Genomic DNA, 18,012 nt, shown 5'->3' with positions numbered 1-18,012 from the left:
GATAGATCAATGATTAATGGAGCTGCACAACCTTAGTGGCATTGCTTATATGTGAATAATTAGAAAAACAAGAAGTAGTTGAATATAATATACTTTGGACATCTAAATGATCATGTAATTAAAGTGATTAAACAAAATGTAATGATTTATTCCAGGATATGCACTCTGTCAATACACATCATATTATACAGTGAAAAAAAGATACTGTGTGTTTTGATGGTCTTGCTTGGGCAGCAAGCTGATCATTTTTTAATTCACACATGAAGGAGTAGGTTGATTGTTTTAATTAACACATGAAGGAGTTGGTTCTCTCTCTGCTGTGAGGAATGCCCTGGTCAGACATGAGATCCCCTAGGTCTTGGAAGTAAAGTTGTCATGTAGGTGCTACATTGCTCTGACCCACTTGCGCAGAAGACTAGCGAACTAAATGCACACAAGTAAATAACTGACTAGCTGGGGTGAAAAGCATTTTTTGGAAAATAATTAAATTCAGATAAAAAGCAAATGTTAGTGTGTGATTTCTCTTTGTAGAAAGTGGCGAAACGCTGAAGGGAATTTTGTTTAAGTATGGACAAGAGTCTGTCTTGGTGGGAGTGTCCTGTTGTGACATCAGAGTGTGACCAAAGGGAGAGGGGCAGGGAGGATTTCCAGGTAACTTCTCTGTGGGTGATTTTTTTTTTTTGTCCTCTCAGGAGCTGACCTGTCGAGAGGAGCTGCTCACTCTGCTGCTGTCTCTACTGCCACTGGTCTGGAAGATTCCTGTGCAGGAGGAAAAAGCCCCAGGTCAGTACTCACAAATACTTACTCTGTTACTTGTTCATGTAAAGGTTGATGTTAACAGTACATACCTCACAGTGCTCTGCTGTGATGGCATGTGACTACTTCTTATTCCTTATCTGTAGCTAATGATTTCAATTTATATACTTCATTTTATGCGTGTAAAAGTAGCTATGCTTTACAGTTCTCTGTGATGTGCAAACAGTAATATCTTTGTACAGATGAACTGAAATGCAGACTGTGTTTCATGGGTCAGAAATTTCTGTAGCTTTCTTTATTTTTTATATATTTGTATCATTATCACTGACGGCTACTGGCAGTCATTCAGCGCTAGGTTTGGTGGGTTTATGTGAAGGCAGTGGAATGTGTGAACATTGCTTTTAACTGTAAACAGGGTCTGTTTTCTCATCAAATTACTCATTCTTATTTATAGTTTGGTTTTATGTGCTTAACACTGCAAACTGTGTGTTGAGCTCCTTTTGAGATGGATGAATCAGTTTTAATCATAACCAGCAACTGCAGTATGATAAACCTTAGTCTTACAAATATGAGCAGTAACACAAGTGGAGAGGACGTGTGGTTGTAGAGGCCTGTGACCTCAGGATGACACTGGCATTTAGTACAGGACTGCTGATCCCCTCTAACATGGACCCGAGACATTTTTACTTTAATTAATTCATACTCACTGAAGATGTTTAACAAACAGGCCATGGCTGCTGACATGCAGATGAGCTTTATGTTCCTGAGGTTATTCTTCAAAAAAAAAAAGTATTTTTGAACTAAAAAAAAATCTGATGTTTTTCAGGCTAGTGCTTAAAAAAATTGGAACATTAAGTCTCAAATCCTAAAATGTGACATTAACATGGTTGGACCTAATATTACTTCAGTGTATGTATATCTAGAAGTGCACTTGGTATTGTATGTCTATGTGTACATCCAGAATAAGATAGACACGTGTTTCTGTGTGTGGACAGATTTCACCCTGCCGTCCTTACTGGAGGTATTCCTTAGCCGGGAGGTGAAGGCTATCCCTCTGAAAGCAGGACAGAAAGCTGCGACAGATGAACAGAACTCTGGGAAGAGGTCCCGTGTCGGCAGTGGCACCTGGAAGTCAAGGCGGTCGCGCAGAACAGCGCAGAGATACTCTGTGAAGGATGCTCGCAAGTCCCAGGTTTCTACCTCAGATTCAGAAGCAAATTCTGAAGACAAAGCTGTCGCAGGCCCAGGCGGTGCAAGGACTCGAAGATCACATGGTTCCACCATCAGGGTAAGCTGTCAGCATCATCGTTCAGAGGCCTCACAGTTAACATCCACCGCAGGCACCACCACTACCGAAATCATGAGTGCACCATACCCACATCCCCGAGCCCCTGGGTCCCAGATAGTAGACACTGAAACCCTGACTGACCCAGCTGCAATATCAATATTCAACCGCATGGAAAACTCACCATTTGATCTCTGCCATGTGTTGCTCTCCCTACTGGAGAAGGTGTGTAAGTTTGACATGAGCATCAACCACAACCCTGGCCTGGCGGTCAGTGTTGTACCAACTCTCACTGAGATCCTAACTGAGTTTGGTGACTGCTGTGGTCCAGGGGGAGGGGGTGGAGGTGGAACAGGGGCAGAAGAGCTTGCTGGAGGCTGGACCGAAGAGCCCATCGCCCTGGTCCAGAGGATGTTACTACGCACCATCTTGCACCTGATGTCAGTAGATGTGAGTCAGAGTGAAACCCTTCCAGACAGCCTTAGACGCAGCCTGACAGACCTGCTGCGAGCCACCCTCAAAATCCGGAGCTGCTTGGACAGACAGACTAACCCTTTTGCTCCCCGGCCCAAGAAAACCCTGCAGGAAGTCCAGGATGACTTTTCATTCTCTCGCTATCGCCACAGGGCACTACTGCTGCCAGAGCTTCTAGAGGGAGTACTACAAGTGCTGCTGGGTTGCCTGCAGGCTTCCACACCCAACCCCTTTTTCTTTAGCCAGGCGCTCGAGCTCATCCATGAATTTGTCCAGCACCGCGGCCTGGAGTTGTTTGAGGCCACAGTTCTGCGGCTGGAGGGGCTTGGCAGGGCGAGGGATTCTGAAGTAGGAGGTGAGGCTTCAGAGAGGCTACGAGGTCTCATTGCAGGGGTCTTCAAGATCATCAGCGCTGTCAAGAAGGCAAAGTCAGAGCAGCTGCATCAGTCTGTGTGTGCCCGACGCCGTCATCGTCGCTGTGAATATTCACACTTCCTGCATCACCACAGAGACCTGTCGGGTTTGCCTGTCTCTGCTTTCAAGCAGGCAGCCAGGCGCAACCCCTTTGAAGAGGATGGAGATGGCAAGGACGGGATGGAGGGTGATGCGGTGCGTTACCCTGAGCGCTGCTGCTGCCTGGCTGCATGTGCTCACCAATGTCTGCGGCTCTTGCAGCGCCTCTCTCCCAGTGGACCAGCTGTTCTCCAGGTACTTGCTGGGGTTCAGGCTGTCGGAATCTGCTGTTGTATGGACCCTCGCTCAGTTGTAGGACCCCTGCTGCATGCCTTCCAAGCACCCGGTCTGCGTAGTTACCAGTCTCATGTTCTCAGTGTCCTGGGTCGACTGATCCTAGACCAGCTTGGTGGGGGTCAGCCCTCAGAGAAAGCCAAACTGGCCTCCTGTAACATCTGCACTCTGGACAGCAGTCAGCTGCCAGGCCTGGAGGAAACCCTGCAGCAAGGGGAGCCTTCATCCATTTCTACCAGTCTGTGCTACCGCTCCCAGGGTATTCTGCCAAGTGGAGGGGGGGCAGAGGACATGTTGTGGAAGTGGAATGCTCTGGAGGCCTATCAAGAACTAGTGTTTGGTGAGGACTGGCAGCTGAGTCAGCAGATAGCTGGCCATGTGTGCCACCTGACCCTGCGAGGCAATGCTATAGTGCAGTGGCAACTCTACACACACATCTTCAACCCTGTGCTGCAGAGAGGGGTAGAGCTGGCCCACCATGCCCAGCAGCTGGGGGTTTCCACTGTCTGTGCTCAGGTCTGCAGCTATCACACACAGTGCCTGCCTGTGGAGATACTACTCATATACCTGCAAACACTACCTGCCCTACTCAAATCAAGGTGAGCTGTTTTTACATCAGTTTAAGATCATTTTCTGATTGTCTGATCTTTTTCAGTGATTCTTTTAGTTACTCTGGGTTATCCCTGTCGTAAGGGACTGAACTTTAGGATTGTGCCCAATGTTTTTTATATTTTACATTTTTAGGCAAAAAGACGTGTTGCTGCAAACTGTCCAAAAAATGATCAACGTTATTTTATTAAGTAAATATTCTGAAACATTGAGATGCTGTTTTAAGATTATTCTCTCATTTCAGATGTTTGATTTGAAAATGTTTTAGCAGATTTCTCACTCAGGAAATGGATTCTGCTCCTTTTTCTTTCACAAAGCAAATATAATCAACCAGCGCAAAGTAAGAAACCCAATCCACTTGTAGGTTGTTTGTCATTAGATCTTTTCTCTCCAGCTCATTGCTAATTGATGCTAATCAATAATTTATCACAGCTTTGTGAACTGAGTGAGAGATGGAGGATTCGGTGGTTTTCTGCTCTTTGCAGGTTTGATTGGCTTTCAGTCTTTACAGCCAGGATGTTTTTCATCTCAGCCCTTTCAAAAGACTCATGGAAACAATTTTAAATCCTAATGTTTATGTAAAAGGCATCATTATACCAGTCTTATAGTCAGTAAAATCTCACTTTGAGATGATGACAAATTGGTTGTACCAGGGATACACATTTGAAAACCCTTTTTGTTCATGATTCATTTATTAATGATAAACAAATTATACATTCTACTGTAGCATATCAATTAAGGTGTGAGTGAGGCAAGAGCCAGTACTTTGGCAGCAGGTAAAGGTTTTTATATATAAACTAAAAAAATCCACTACTGTGTAAGGGCACAGAAAAGTATCAGCTGTTAATTAAGCTGCCAAGTAGCTATAGAAGTGTAATGCCTCTTTATTCTTTGTTGTTCAAAACAGCTCTAAGAATTCCACTTCATACAGCTTTTAACTGTCTAACACCTTTATTGAAACTTCAGGTTTCAACACACTAGGTAAATGATAACAAAAATAAACAGTGGTAGCTCAAATGTGTACAATGTACTACTGCTAAAACACACATTTTTCTGTATAGCCTTGGACAGTGGCAACCAAACTGCAATATTTATTGAATGGCAATGTCAAAATAATCAAGTTTAGGTTGATACCTAGACTCATGACAAAACGGCGCATTCTTGCACATGATCACTCTCATTAGGTTAGACTATACAGCTCCATCTGCTGGGCCATGTACATATTTGAGATATTTTGTTTTGTTTTGGTTTGGGTTTTTTCTTTTTGTTTTTTTTTGTTTGTTTGTTTTTTTAATAAAAGGGCACAATCAGGTGACCCAAAATGAAATGTATTGTTTTGGTTGAAAAAGGTTAGGGTTTGATTATTTGGCCTTGAGGAAAAATTGATCATCCATCAAGTATGTGCTCCTCTAAGTTGCATTTGATTGTGCACATTTACGTTTAAAGCTTTTACTAGTTATATTTGTTATTAAAGTATGGATGGATATTTTAGTTCCACAGGATATCCAAAGTGAAATATTTCTCTCCCTTGTCCCACTCTTCCATCTCAGGCTTCTCTAAAACTGTCAAAATAAAAGCTTTGAAGCTTTCATCAGCTTCAAAGCTTCTCCAAACAGCAGATTTGACATAAAGTGTTTTTTTACCCGAACGGTCTCTGGGCCCAGTAGTATCCTATATGTTATATTTGACCATATACACACTCTCTACTGGTCTGAAGGAACATCTGATTGTCATGTTATAGATCAAATTGTTGAGACCAGGTAAATATTCACCCACATCCATGGTATATTCAAAGAGTAAGGAACATTTAGATAAGCTGAAAAATCATTTTAAGCTTTGCTGAGGCTGATGTGAATTTTTGTAGCTTGGGAGGAGACAAACAACCAAACAATCATTGTTTGGTTGTTAAATTGTTAAGTTTTTGGTGGTCTCACAAACTCAAGAAGTGTATTGAATTACTAAGGTTAATTTGATAACTTTTTATTTAACCTTCACATAAATGGGTCAACTAATGCTACAGAATTTTATATCTGTTTTTATACAGTGTACACATTGATTTAAAAGCATGCCAAGTGAAAAGAAATTGTTGTTGCAAGATGATCTAAAAGACAAGTAATCTTCTCAAAGCTGTACTTCATCTGAACATCTTGCCTGCCTTGTCATCATCTTGCACCGCTCCTACAGCTTCTTGCATAACAGAACTCCATATTTTTCAGATGGGAACATTAAATATGCAGGCTAATGAATTGTCATTCTGATGGACTTACACACCACTAATGAAAAGAGGAAATGTTCTGAAAAAGCAAAATCAATCAACTCTACATTAATTTAGAGGAAGGCTGGAGAAAGGGTTTGAATTAGAGAAAAAAATCAGCAAGTTAATAATCTATGAAATTTATCTATTTCATGCACTGAGCTCAAAGCTTCAAATGAACATCTGTTTCAAGTCCTTATCATACTGCGGAGACAGTGCCGTGTTGAGATTAATGTGTTTTTATTTTAGTCACGTGTAATAGCAGCACATCTCTAGAGTGATGTTTTTCTCACCAAATGTTGATTTAACCTTCACTCAGAGGTGACACAGTTTATTATTTACCCCTGCCTCGATGGAATTTGTATATGAGCAGTAAACAAATTTAAAAAGGTTAACTTTCAGCTTTGTTTTGCTAACTAAACACATTCACATTCAGATAACTTTGACACAATGTGACAGAAATGAATCACTGATGTGGCTCGGTCAAAGAGACACACAACAACAATCACAAAGCAAAAACAATATATAAAGTACGTTAGTAATTTATCATATTAACAGAAGTTGACTTAATTAAGGTGGTGAACTATAACTGCAACCTGAAGGGAGTAAGTGAAATAAATGATGGACCTAGTGTGAAGGGTACTGTGTGTTGGCAGTGGCTTTTCCTCCGATTGACTGGTTGTAGACTTTGTTAGATTTTAATCCCGTGGAGTTCACATATACCTTTTTTTTTAATCTATCCCTTCCATGGCTAGTAAGAGGGACAAGCATAGCTCATTCTTCCTGGGGCTAATTTTTATGTGAATGAATGGCATAGTGCATTAAAGTGTTACAAATTACCCATATTTATATTTGGTGTGTGTAGTGTTTTATGTTCTGTTTTAAGTTGCTTAGTTTTTAATATTTTTGATTATTATTTATTATGTTACAGGGTGATAAGAGACCTTTTCGTCAGTTGTAACGGGCTCAATCAGGTGACAGAGCTCGTCTACCTGGACCAGACCCGCTCTTTGGCTTTGAAGGTGTTTGAGACTCTGATCATTGGCGCTGGACACCAACAGGTTTACGGGGTGCTTCAGGAGCTGGAAAATGCTGATGCTGAAGAAAGAGAAGCTGTCTTGGGTCTGGTTGAGGAACTGGGGTCGCGAGGGGCTGGAGAAGGCCCACAGAGCCTCAGCAAGTTCTATGAAGGCCTAAAGGAGGCATATCCACGTCATAAGAGCCGGAGCGGGCAAGGCCGTGGACCAGGGCGCAGCCGAGCAGAGACCCACCTTCATGTTATCAACCTCTTCCTGTGTGTGGCCTTCCTCTGTGTCAGCAAAGAGGCTGATTCTGACCGGGACTCAGCCAATGACTCTGAGGACACATCAGGGTATGACAGTACAGCTAGTGAACCGCTTGGTGGGCGGCTGCCTTACCTGTCCCCAGATAGTGTGGCTCTGCCCTCCAAAGAGCAGGTACGACGTGCTGCAGATGTCTGGTCAGTGTGTCGGTGGATCTATCTGGCCAGCCCTTTGTTCCAGAGGCAGTTCTTCCGGCTAGGGGGACTGGATGTCTGCTTGCGCCTCATGGCCATGGTAATTCAGAAACTTTCCTGTAAGACCAAGGATGGGAAGGCAAAGAAGAAGAGGGATGCTAAGGGCAAAGGCAGCCCTGAGTCCACAGTGCCAGCCACTCCAGTGGGAGCGGAGGAGACAACTCATGATTCAGCCGACACCCTCAGCACCGTTCCAGCTGAGGGGAAGACCAAAGATCCTGCAAAGAAGCTGGAGGAAGAGTGGCAGCTTCAGAGTATTCGTCTGCTGGAGGCTTTGCTGGCTATTTGTCTACACAGTGCGAACTCAGCCCTGCAGAGGATAGAGCCTGAACTTTCTTATCAGGTATGTCACTTCATATCACACTGATCAGCTAATCCCTAACCACATCAACCACAAAAATAAGCACTTTTACCCTGGTCTCAGTTAAACTGTTATGTCTCCTCTCATCACTAGCTCCAGTCAGTGGAAGAAACCTTGATTGAGGTGAGAGACCAGCTCTCTCGCTCAGGGGTGGTGAACTCTGACCTTGCTGTTCCTCTCTTTGACTCTCTCCTGAGAGTGGCTTTGGCTGAGGTGTCATCTTGTCCTGAGCCCCCTGAGGAAAAGCCAGACAGGGTGAGTCCTGCCTTTGGAGAACCTGTGAGTGTTACATGCACCTTTTTATATTATCAAGTTATTTGAGCTACTCATGTATCAAGAGGCCAGTTCAGATTATAGCCAGTCAGGCATCAAGACACTTGATTCCTCTGCAGCTAGGTGCCATCAGTGTTCATCACGGTGTAAAGCTCTTGGCAAAATGTTTCTCTACTAATCAGTTTCTGTTCTGCTGAGTTGCATAGTTTTAGTCTTGATAAAATGAAGCAAATGTCTAATTAAAACTATAAATATTTACACCTTATGTGCAAATCCCTGTTGGCCGAGGGATTTAAGGCACCGACCGTGAACCGCAACATCCCTGGTTCACAGCCCACCAGATAACTTTGCTTTGTATCTCCTTCCATCATGTCATGTCTCTCCTGTCAACTAGCGGCATTACATGTCCAAAAATACCAATCGTCAGTAATTGCAATGAAATAGGGACCACATAAATAAGTTTCTGTTAAGTTTCCCTTTCTTGTTTGCTCAGTCCCTCTGTCTCTTGTGCTCTGCCTTTCCCTTGCTCTTTTATTTTTCAATCACTAATTTCAGCAAGTTGGCAAATGGGCAATTGCCTCTGAGGCTGGCAGGCAGGGGTGAGAACGAGAGACAGTCAAGGGAGATCGCACAATTTTTAAACAGGGAAATGTGACCAGAAACAAACTGCATCTTCTTGTGTGCTACCCAGTGATATTAACTGATCTCCCATTGTGCCCAATAAGCTGCTTTCAAGGAAGACAATTATGGTCAGGATGATTGATCAACACAGGAGTTAATTAGTAAATTCGAACACAAACGAAAGCATACTCCCTATACAGTTGTTTTATTGCTTTTTTTCCCAGTAAAAGGAAGCAGACTGTGTTCAGTTACCACATTGTATTACCTGCTGCTTCTTTGGCTGAGAAGTAGCTGAACACCATGTCAAAATATAAAGAGCAGTGGTGTTTATTCAGGAGGCAAATGTACAATGAAAGGTAAACCATTTTCCAGCCAAGCATCGTCAGTCCTCGGGGCATCTGTGTATGGCCACTAGCACTACGTTGCTAAGCAGCTGTTATCTCCCTGACGTGCAACAAAACAGCAGACAAAATAATGATGGCACTTGTTTAGAGAATAAAGTGGATGTAAGCATGGCCTCATTTTGACATCCAAAGAGATTACTTTGTTTTAAAACATTTTCATGTTAGTGTAACTTTTTAAAGTATGAATGAGCACATAAAAAATAAATCGGTTATATTCACGCATGTCGATAATTTCACACAACAATGACTGGCCAGATAAGAAAGGAAAATCCTTACATCACAGCAACTTCTGCCTCCTCAACAGTGACACTGTCATTTCTGTAGGCTACATTAATGAAAGATTTTCAAGACCATATATGGTTTGGAGCAGACATACAACTGCTTTTATATGTTCCAGGAAGTGAGATGAATACAGAAGAAAAAATAAATTGCAAAAAGATGATCACTTTCTGTCTGTCTGTCCTCACTAAAATGACTTGCCGCCTGGTTATGGGTGCCTCCTGTCTCACAGCCTTAGATGTGTTTTCCACAAGTCTTAAAATGCCTGTCTGACTAAGCCTGTTCCAACATAGGAGGATTTAGCGTTTTATATAATAGATTTACCTATTTCCTAAGAGCTTAGTTCTTTCCCAGTGAGCCCAGTAGAGTGTAACGTTCACTTAACCATTGCAAGTGTGTGCTGTGAAGCTCCAAGATTAGTCTTCCGCCACCAAGTTTGTACACTGAAGGACTCTTGTTTGAATTGTTTACTTCACCTGCAATTGAATATCACAGCTGCCAAGTTTTATGTTGAAAGGAATAGATGTGTGTATTAAAGTAAGCCTGTTCTTTGAACAGTAAAGGGTTTAGACTGTTTACGTGTGTGTGTGGGTGTGTGTGTGTCTGAGTGTGTCTGAGTGTGTGTCTGAGTGTGTCTGAGTGTGTGTCTGAGTGTGTCTGAGTGTGTGTCTGAGTGTGTCTGAGTGTGTGTCTGAGTGTGTCTGAGTGTGTGTCTGAGTGTGTCTGAGTGTGTGTCTGAGTGTGTCTGAGTGTGTGTCTGAGTGTGTCTGAGTGTGTGTCTGAGTGTGTCTGAGTGTGTGTCTGAGTGTGTCTGAGTGTGTGTCTGAGTGTGTCTGAGTGTGTGTCTGAGTGTGTCTGAGTGTGTGTGAGTGTGTGTGTCTGTGTGTGTGTATATACATATGATGACTTACTGTTCACATCAAGAACTGGGCTGTGTGAGTGCTGCACAAGTCAGCTGATATTTGTCTTATGACCACAATCTTGTACTTTATTTTCTCTTCCACATCACTTGAAAACATTTTGTTGGCAATTTATTCACTGTATTAGTGGTAAGACCGCTGCTTGTCATGCTTAGTATGTTTTAGCATTACATTTTTAGTCAAGGTTTGTAAACAAGATTGAGTAAGTCTTTGAAATGATTCTTATCTTACAAACCGCTTGACAGTTGACCAGGTTTGGTTATGTTTGGACTGTATTGAACTGACTGTTTCCTCTCTTCCTCCTCCCCTCTCTCCCTCTCTCTCTCTCTCTCTCTGTCACACTCTTTCTCTCGCACTCTCTTTCTGTCCAAAGCTCCAGGTGTTGGTGGAGGGAGTGGCCCCAGCAGACTATCTGTCAGAGGAGGTGGACGAAGTGCAGAGCTGTGGCGTCAAGCCCCCAGGGGAGGAGGAGGGCTACGACGCTGACAGCGAAAGCAATCCTGAGGACATGGCCAAGCAGGAAGAAGGTAGGTCCACCGTTATTCACACACACACACACACAGACACACGCACACGCACGCACATGCACACACACACACACATACACACACTCACACTCTACTACTCCCATTAACCTACCCACCTTACTGCTCCAAATAATAGCAGCTTAGACAGGTTTAACATTATTTGCACTGTTTACTTTACTTTTAAGTCTTGTAACTATCCACTGCAGATTAATTTTCACCCTTTTACGTCCCTGGGGTTATTTTAAGAACTCTGTAAATCACTTTTACTTCACGTAGTCCATCTCATCTACCATTTGTTTTTGTTGGTGATAAATGTCAACAGACTAATCTTGATGAATTGAGAGTTCATGTATTGGTCTCAACCTTTAAACCTGTTGTTTTTTTTGCCTTGGGAAACCTTGTTTCTCCCACTATTGAATTGATAATTCAATACATTTATGCGTTACTGCATTCACTGGAAGATTTTATATTAAATAGAAGTGTATATGCAGATAAGGGCTGTTGGTGTCGTGTAATAACCACATCCTCCTTTGATGGGCTGTGGAACTTATTTTAGCAATGACAAGTTAGTTTTATTGCATACAAATGACATGGCAGAAAACAAGCCTGCATGTTTTTTTCCCCTCACAACAGCCTCTTGTATCAGCGCTGCCTCCACACTCTGGTCTCGCAGGTTAAGAACGTGGCCTGATTATATTCTTTTTACTTTTTCATCCCCTCAGAATGGAGTCATTGTTTTACATTTTACAACTGCAGGCAACTACACGCTGTGGCCTCATGAGCTGAATCTTGTGACTTTAAGTGCCCATCAAATGGAGACTTCAACTTCCTGAAAAACTCTTACGTCCTGTTCAACAGTCAATCTTTAACACAGACCTCATGCAAGACAAATGAATGAATTAACTCTTCTTCTAACTTTTGGCAATTATACCTCTCTGTTGTTATTCTCAAATCCAAATCAAACAGCTTATCTCTCCTTAACATTGAACATCCTGGTCCAATACTAAATATATCTGTTTTCCCAAGGTTTTCCTCTTCATGGCCAAATCAAGGTTTTCTGGCTCCAATAACCGCATTTTTCCTCACAATCCCGTGCATGACATAACTCGTATTACGTCAATGTTTTATGTAGTCTGCATTTCCTAGTCTTTTAACTGTGTTTACACTTACTTACAAGATTACATTTCTTTTCCAAAAACACAGCAAAAATCACATGAATTGCAAATCGGTGCTTTGCTGAAATTAAATTCAAACTCAGACCAAACAGAAGCATCTGAATTTAACGTAAAGTGGTATTAAAGGTGTGTATGTATGTATTTGAATGTGTGAGTGTATTAGATGAGGAAAACTGTGTAGTTGTGTACAAGGAGAGAGAGCAAGCTCCATTAATAAAGGAGGTCCCAGTAGCTGCATGAGAGCCTGCTGGGCTGCTCTCCTGTAAATCAAGGGGAGACTCCCATGCTGCTCTGAGGCTGAGCACAAGACTGAGGCTAATTCTTTTTTATGAGCTGCCTCCAAGATGGGAGGTTGGAGCTGAAGCAGGGAATGCCTGTGGATTTAAGCAACACCACCCACAACCTGTCAGTGTGTGTTTCTGCGTTAGCATGTGAGCCAGTGAGTGAAACCTTTAGCATCTCTCCATGACCATGTGTGAGTCTCTTGTTGTGTCTCTGATCTTGTCCTGGTTGTTGTCTTAGGAGTGAAGGTGGAGTCTGCCGTGCTGCGTGAGTTTGCAGCGGTGGCGGACGGGCCCAGGCAGGGCATGCTGCTGTTCCCACAGATCTGCACAATGGAGCTGCAGCTTCTCGCCACCGGCTCCCCAGACCTGGAGGTTCTGAGTCATGTGTTTCACAGTTTACTGGATGCAGTACACGCCAACCCCCGCAATGCTGCCTTGCTCTATGACCAGGTCAGATTGACCACGTCTTCCTCTTTGTACTACTCTTAGCTGCCTCTCCAGTCTATATTTGTCTTACTTTTCTCCTCAACTGTGCTGTGAGGAATATGACTAACCCCTTTTCTGGTCCTCCCAGGGAGGAGTCAAAACCATTCTGTCTGGCTTCCACAACATCCTCAGCCAAACAGACCCCTCCTTTACAGGTTTGTTATTCCTCCTGGCTTATTTTTGGATTATCTGGCACTGTAGGATATTGTTCATGTGTGACATCTAGGAAAAAAAGCTGGGAACACTCAGTTTGCTCTGTTCCTTGGATGTGTTTTTTTCCCTGCTGCTGACATTTCAACTGGGTCCTCAGGGTCTAAAACGTATCAAATTTATGTTGTACCTCACATGGCATTGTAAGATATTGTCAATTGAAAGAGCTAAGGAAAATAAAATTCCTGCTTTCCTGCTTCTGACAATTTGACTGGTGTCTCATGGATAAAACATAAAATACAGTATGGTTGATATTAATAATTCTTAGAACAATTTGTGTACAATCCCTCAAACGCTATACTTTTTAGTGTACTGTAAGCACTCGTATATGTCATATTGTATCTAATGTGCTTGTCTGTGGACTTGTTTTTCTTTACCAAAGATTTTTCTCGCTGATAGCAAAGCAGTGATGATGTTTGTTTTTTTGTCTGTTGTGTTCTGGTGCATGCCCAAGTGAATGAAAACTGTTTACGTAACATGCTCTTCATTGATCTACATTCAGATTGCCAGACTGTGCTAGTGGAGCTGCTGGTTGCCATGGTGAGCCAGCGAATCACAGCAGAGGAACTGGCTCTATTGATTCGACTCTTCCTGGAGCAGACTCCACCTACTGTAAATAGCACCCTATCAGTCACTCAACAATTCACTGTTAGCTTACGTTCAGGGTGTTGACACTGATAGCTTATGTTCACAGTGTCTGCACATCCTTTCTGTTCCTGTTACCATGTTCTCACTTCTTACTCCTTGGTTCTTTAAAAGACATAATGCTCCACTGGGTCCACTTCATTCTATATACAATTAACACCAGTGAATGTGGAACAGATGTGGTGCTTCAACCTATTACCACAGGTCTGTGTTTAATTGGAATCCGGCCGCAGACATCATCAATAACCTGTCTCCAAGAATTAGATTTCCAGAGGGGAGAAGAGGAGTATTTTTAACCATGTGAATATAATGACATGTGACCTGTGTTTTCCGTCTCTTAAAAATGAGACGACAGTGACTGCAGTGGCCACTATGATTGTGTTGCTGTTTTTGCACTGCCACCCAGATTTTTCAGTTTTAAAAGCAGTGTGTTTTTCCGCATTCTGCTGTATTATTTATGGATAGTTTATTGCTTCTTTTTCAAGACTCACAGGGTTATCACAGGTTTAATTCGGCCATTTTAGATGAATCACATAGTTACAGCAACTAAACTACTAAGTAATGTGTGGATATAATTTTTATTAATTTTACTTCATCTGGGGATTAAAAAAAACATGGTGAAAATTTTATAGATATGCAGAGTCAGCACACATCTGTCTGGTGTTTCTTTATCAAATCTAAAATGATAAACTGTTCTTCTCACTGGCTTTTTATTTTTTTTATCTGCCAGGAGATTTTACTGAAGGGTATGCTACAAGTTGTTGTGGCCAACGTGAATATTGAACCTCTCCACTACCTGACCTTTCCAATAATCCTTGGGGCTTCAACACCAGGAGGGTCGTCCCCTGGCTCCAGACAGAATGGTGCTGTTGGGGGGAAAAGTGTCGGTTTGCTCTGGAAGGGCAAACTGTCCCCTGGACGCAGAGAGGGGGATACCGAGTACCGACCATGCCACCTCCGTTCCTCTCCCTGGCACATCGCTCCTCTCCACTTGCCCCTAGTAGGGCAAAACTGCTGGCCCCACATGGCCAGTGGCTTCAGTGCCTCTATGTGGCTGAGGGTGGCAGAGCAGGAGGAGAAGGACGGGGACAAAGACAAGGGTGAGAAACTGAAGCTTCACTAAGACCTTTTATGTCTGATGTTCATAAAAATGAACCGGTTCTGAGTTGTTTGTTGTTGTTTTCCAGAAGAGAGTAACCCTCCTGCAGCTGAGTCGCACCAGGGCTCCTCTCAGGCTGGGACAAGATTAGTAGAGGAAGGCCTCATTCATATTCTGTCCATGGGCTCCAAGGCACTGATGCTTCAAGTGTGGGCAGACTTCTCTACAGGGTCTCTCACATTCAGGTGCGCTCCATTGTAGACTGCAGCCTCAAAGACGTGAGGGAACAATGGGTTACTACTTTTTAAGTATTCATAGTTTATTAACCTTGAAGTATTGTAATGTGTTCTTCCTTCAGAATTTGTATAGATCCAAACGATGAGATAAAAGCAGGACTGCTGGCACAGGCAGACTCTGGTGAGGGGCTGCTCAGGCCGGGCCAGTGGCAGCACCTCGGCCTCACTTACACCCAGCAGCCAGAGGGCAAGAAGAACATCCATAGCCGCGTGGTTGTTTGGGTGTGTGGTATCAGGTGAGGAACATGTGTAATGGCAACAGTAAGAGACTGGCAGTCTGGTAAGTTAGTGGACACAATTTAAAACTGCTCTCTTCTGTAGGAAATGTGAGGTTTCTTTGGACTACACCCTACCCCGTAAATCAAGTTTATCATCTGACAGCAACAAAACCTTCTGCATGTTGGGCCACTGTGCGCCATCCTGTGAGGAGCTGTTGAAGCAGGGTGGGCGCTGGAGCATGGGCACTGTGCTCCTCTTCAATGGTAGGACTCCTGTTAACTTTTTTTTTTAACATTTACTCTCAGTCAGACCCTACATGCATACATGCTGTCTGTTTTAATCATTTATATAATTTATAATAATCTGTCCTCTGTGCTGCTCCCTGTGGTACATTGATTACCTCTTATAAATAAACAGTACATACTGTACATAAATGGTTTGTGGTGCAGTTGTATTTTAACAGTGTACCCAGTCTTGTGGCAGTAAAAGGATGTGTCTGGTGCAATGTGTGGCATGCTGCAGATACTCAGCATTCTCTCAGGAGGCTGAGTGAATACTTCTCTTGTTGCCTCTAATTGGCCGTGAATGGCTTGTAGTCTGGGCGATCCCAACCTGTGAACCCAAACGATGTCTTCATACATGCTTTAGCCTCTCAGCTGTCATTGGAATTCATCGTGGGTAGCAGAAAAGACAGACTGCAAGATTCATGGGAACAAGAAATAAAACATCAAGGTGCACCATGGTGCCATAAGGGTCTCACTTTGCAATAGATCATATGTTAATGGGTTATTGATGCACTAATATAAATCATTTACTCATGGGGTTGATTCACTGTCCATTTCGAATTTCTCACTATTCATTTTTTTGGCTTCCTAATAAAAGATATATCCAAAATGCCAAGATATTTTTTAGAGAAGAACTCAAAGAGAAGAACTCCCCAGATGTCTCAACAATGGAACAAAGTTTCATATAAAACATATTTATATTTTATATTCAACTATATGTTTCTCTGTGTATTTCAGGGTCTAGAATAGGATCTGAGGAAGCCTTCTACCTGTACACCAGTGGACCTGACCTCACCTCAATCATGCCCTGCAAATATGGCAAGCCCAGTGGGACATTTTCCAAGTTTGTCACTCTGGAAGGGCTGAAGTGTGAGCATGTACGAGAGATTCTGATGAAGAGCAAGGATGTGGACACAACAGCTTTGGTTGTATGTCAACAACACACAGCATGCACTTTAAAAAATATGAAATACACTAAGCAATTATTTAGTGTTGTTTCATCTGTTCGCAGGTTTCTGTTAAAATGCAGATTGACACTGCTGTTAAACCCTGTAATTTTACATTGTGATTCAAGCGCTCTGTAGGCATAGCAAATCCCTCCTATGTCTCATTTATTGTTTCATTTCACGGTGCATGAATAATGTGCTGTTCCAATTAGTTGTCATTAATGATACAGCGTGGTAGGAAGTCATTTTTCCCCCAATGGAAAAAGCTATTACAGTTAAGCTGCAGCTATTTCAGTGAGACTGAAAATAGTTTTTCTCCCATTAAATGCTAATAGCCATGTTGATAAAAGCACAGCTGATTAAAAAGAAAAGAGGGGAGTGAGACAAGAAGAATGAATGACTTCCTCTCCACATCTTAATAACTTCTCTTATACTCTGACCTAGTCAAGCCCACGTGTTAATCCATGCTAGAGGCTAGTTAGGATACTTATTACAAAAAATATCTACTATATACCTAATATTAGGAATTATTTGAAGTTACAAGATGACAATTAATTGTCCGCTTTGTGTTTCTGCACAGGAGAGCTTGGCAGTAGTGTATGCCCCCAGCAGCCCCAGAGTCTACACTATCTATGAGCCTGTAATCCGACTGAAGGGTCAGGCCAAGACGGTGGTTACCCAGCGGCCCTTCAGCTCCAAAGAGGTACAGAGTGTTTCCCTGGAGCCCAACGCCCTCAGAGCTCTGCTACCCACTGAAACCCAAGGCCTGCAGAGCGTCTTGCACAAGATCGGAGGAACAGGAAATTTTGTCTTCCTCTTTGCACAGGTGGGATGATCAGTATCTTTAATAAAGCTGCAGAGACAGAGTTCCTTATTTTGAAGTTTATATACTGCTTCATATATATATATATATATACATGAAGCCACAAAAAAATTATATGAATAAAAGTATGAATAAAAGTATTTCAAAATAATCACCTTGTTTGTATTTGAACTGTATTATGAGCTACACTTCTCATTCTGTTCTAGAAATGTGACCTAAATAATTATTTTAATTTCAACCTGAGGGAGGAAAGTCATATTAGTGTTGTTGCACCTGTCAGTTGAGATCATAGTCGAGTGTCACCTTTAAAGACAAGGTTTGATAATAGGCTCTTTTGTGCAAGAACATGATTACTGTAGCAGGAACTGTGTGGAATAATGCAAGAAGCAACATATAAATGCATCTGCAGACCTACATTGTTCATGTTCACACATTTGACTCAGTTTTTTTTTTTTTCTTTCTCACCTCTTTTCTTTTCATCCCTCATCTCGGGCTCT

The 18,012-nt window shown here is 42.5% G+C and overlaps 1 protein-coding gene across 1 annotated transcript in view; it reads left to right on the top strand.

Moving 5' to 3' along the window:
• lyst (lysosomal trafficking regulator) overlaps nucleotides 1-18,012 on the top strand; it is a 41,455-nt gene that overhangs the window by 2,797 nt on the left and 20,646 nt on the right. The window contains 13 exon segments of the mRNA XM_022743670.1: nucleotides 693-783; nucleotides 1,752-3,861; nucleotides 7,057-8,005; nucleotides 8,117-8,302; nucleotides 10,894-11,047; nucleotides 12,745-12,956; nucleotides 13,081-13,147; nucleotides 13,705-13,814; nucleotides 14,578-15,191; nucleotides 15,305-15,478; nucleotides 15,564-15,724; nucleotides 16,484-16,674; nucleotides 17,273-17,518. Coding sequence (XP_022599391.1) covers nucleotides 693-783; nucleotides 1,752-3,861; nucleotides 7,057-8,005; nucleotides 8,117-8,302; nucleotides 10,894-11,047; nucleotides 12,745-12,956; nucleotides 13,081-13,147; nucleotides 13,705-13,814; nucleotides 14,578-15,191; nucleotides 15,305-15,478; nucleotides 15,564-15,724; nucleotides 16,484-16,674; nucleotides 17,273-17,518 — 5,265 coding nt within the window.

Source organism: Seriola dumerili, unplaced genomic scaffold (genome assembly GCF_002260705.1).
Source record: "Seriola dumerili isolate Sdu_G_001 unplaced genomic scaffold, Sdu_1.0 BDQW01000073.1, whole genome shotgun sequence".
NCBI lineage: Eukaryota > Metazoa > Chordata > Actinopteri > Carangiformes > Carangidae > Seriola > Seriola dumerili.
Note: the sequence above shows the minus strand (reverse complement) of the source record. Positions and strands in the feature narration are given on the sequence as shown.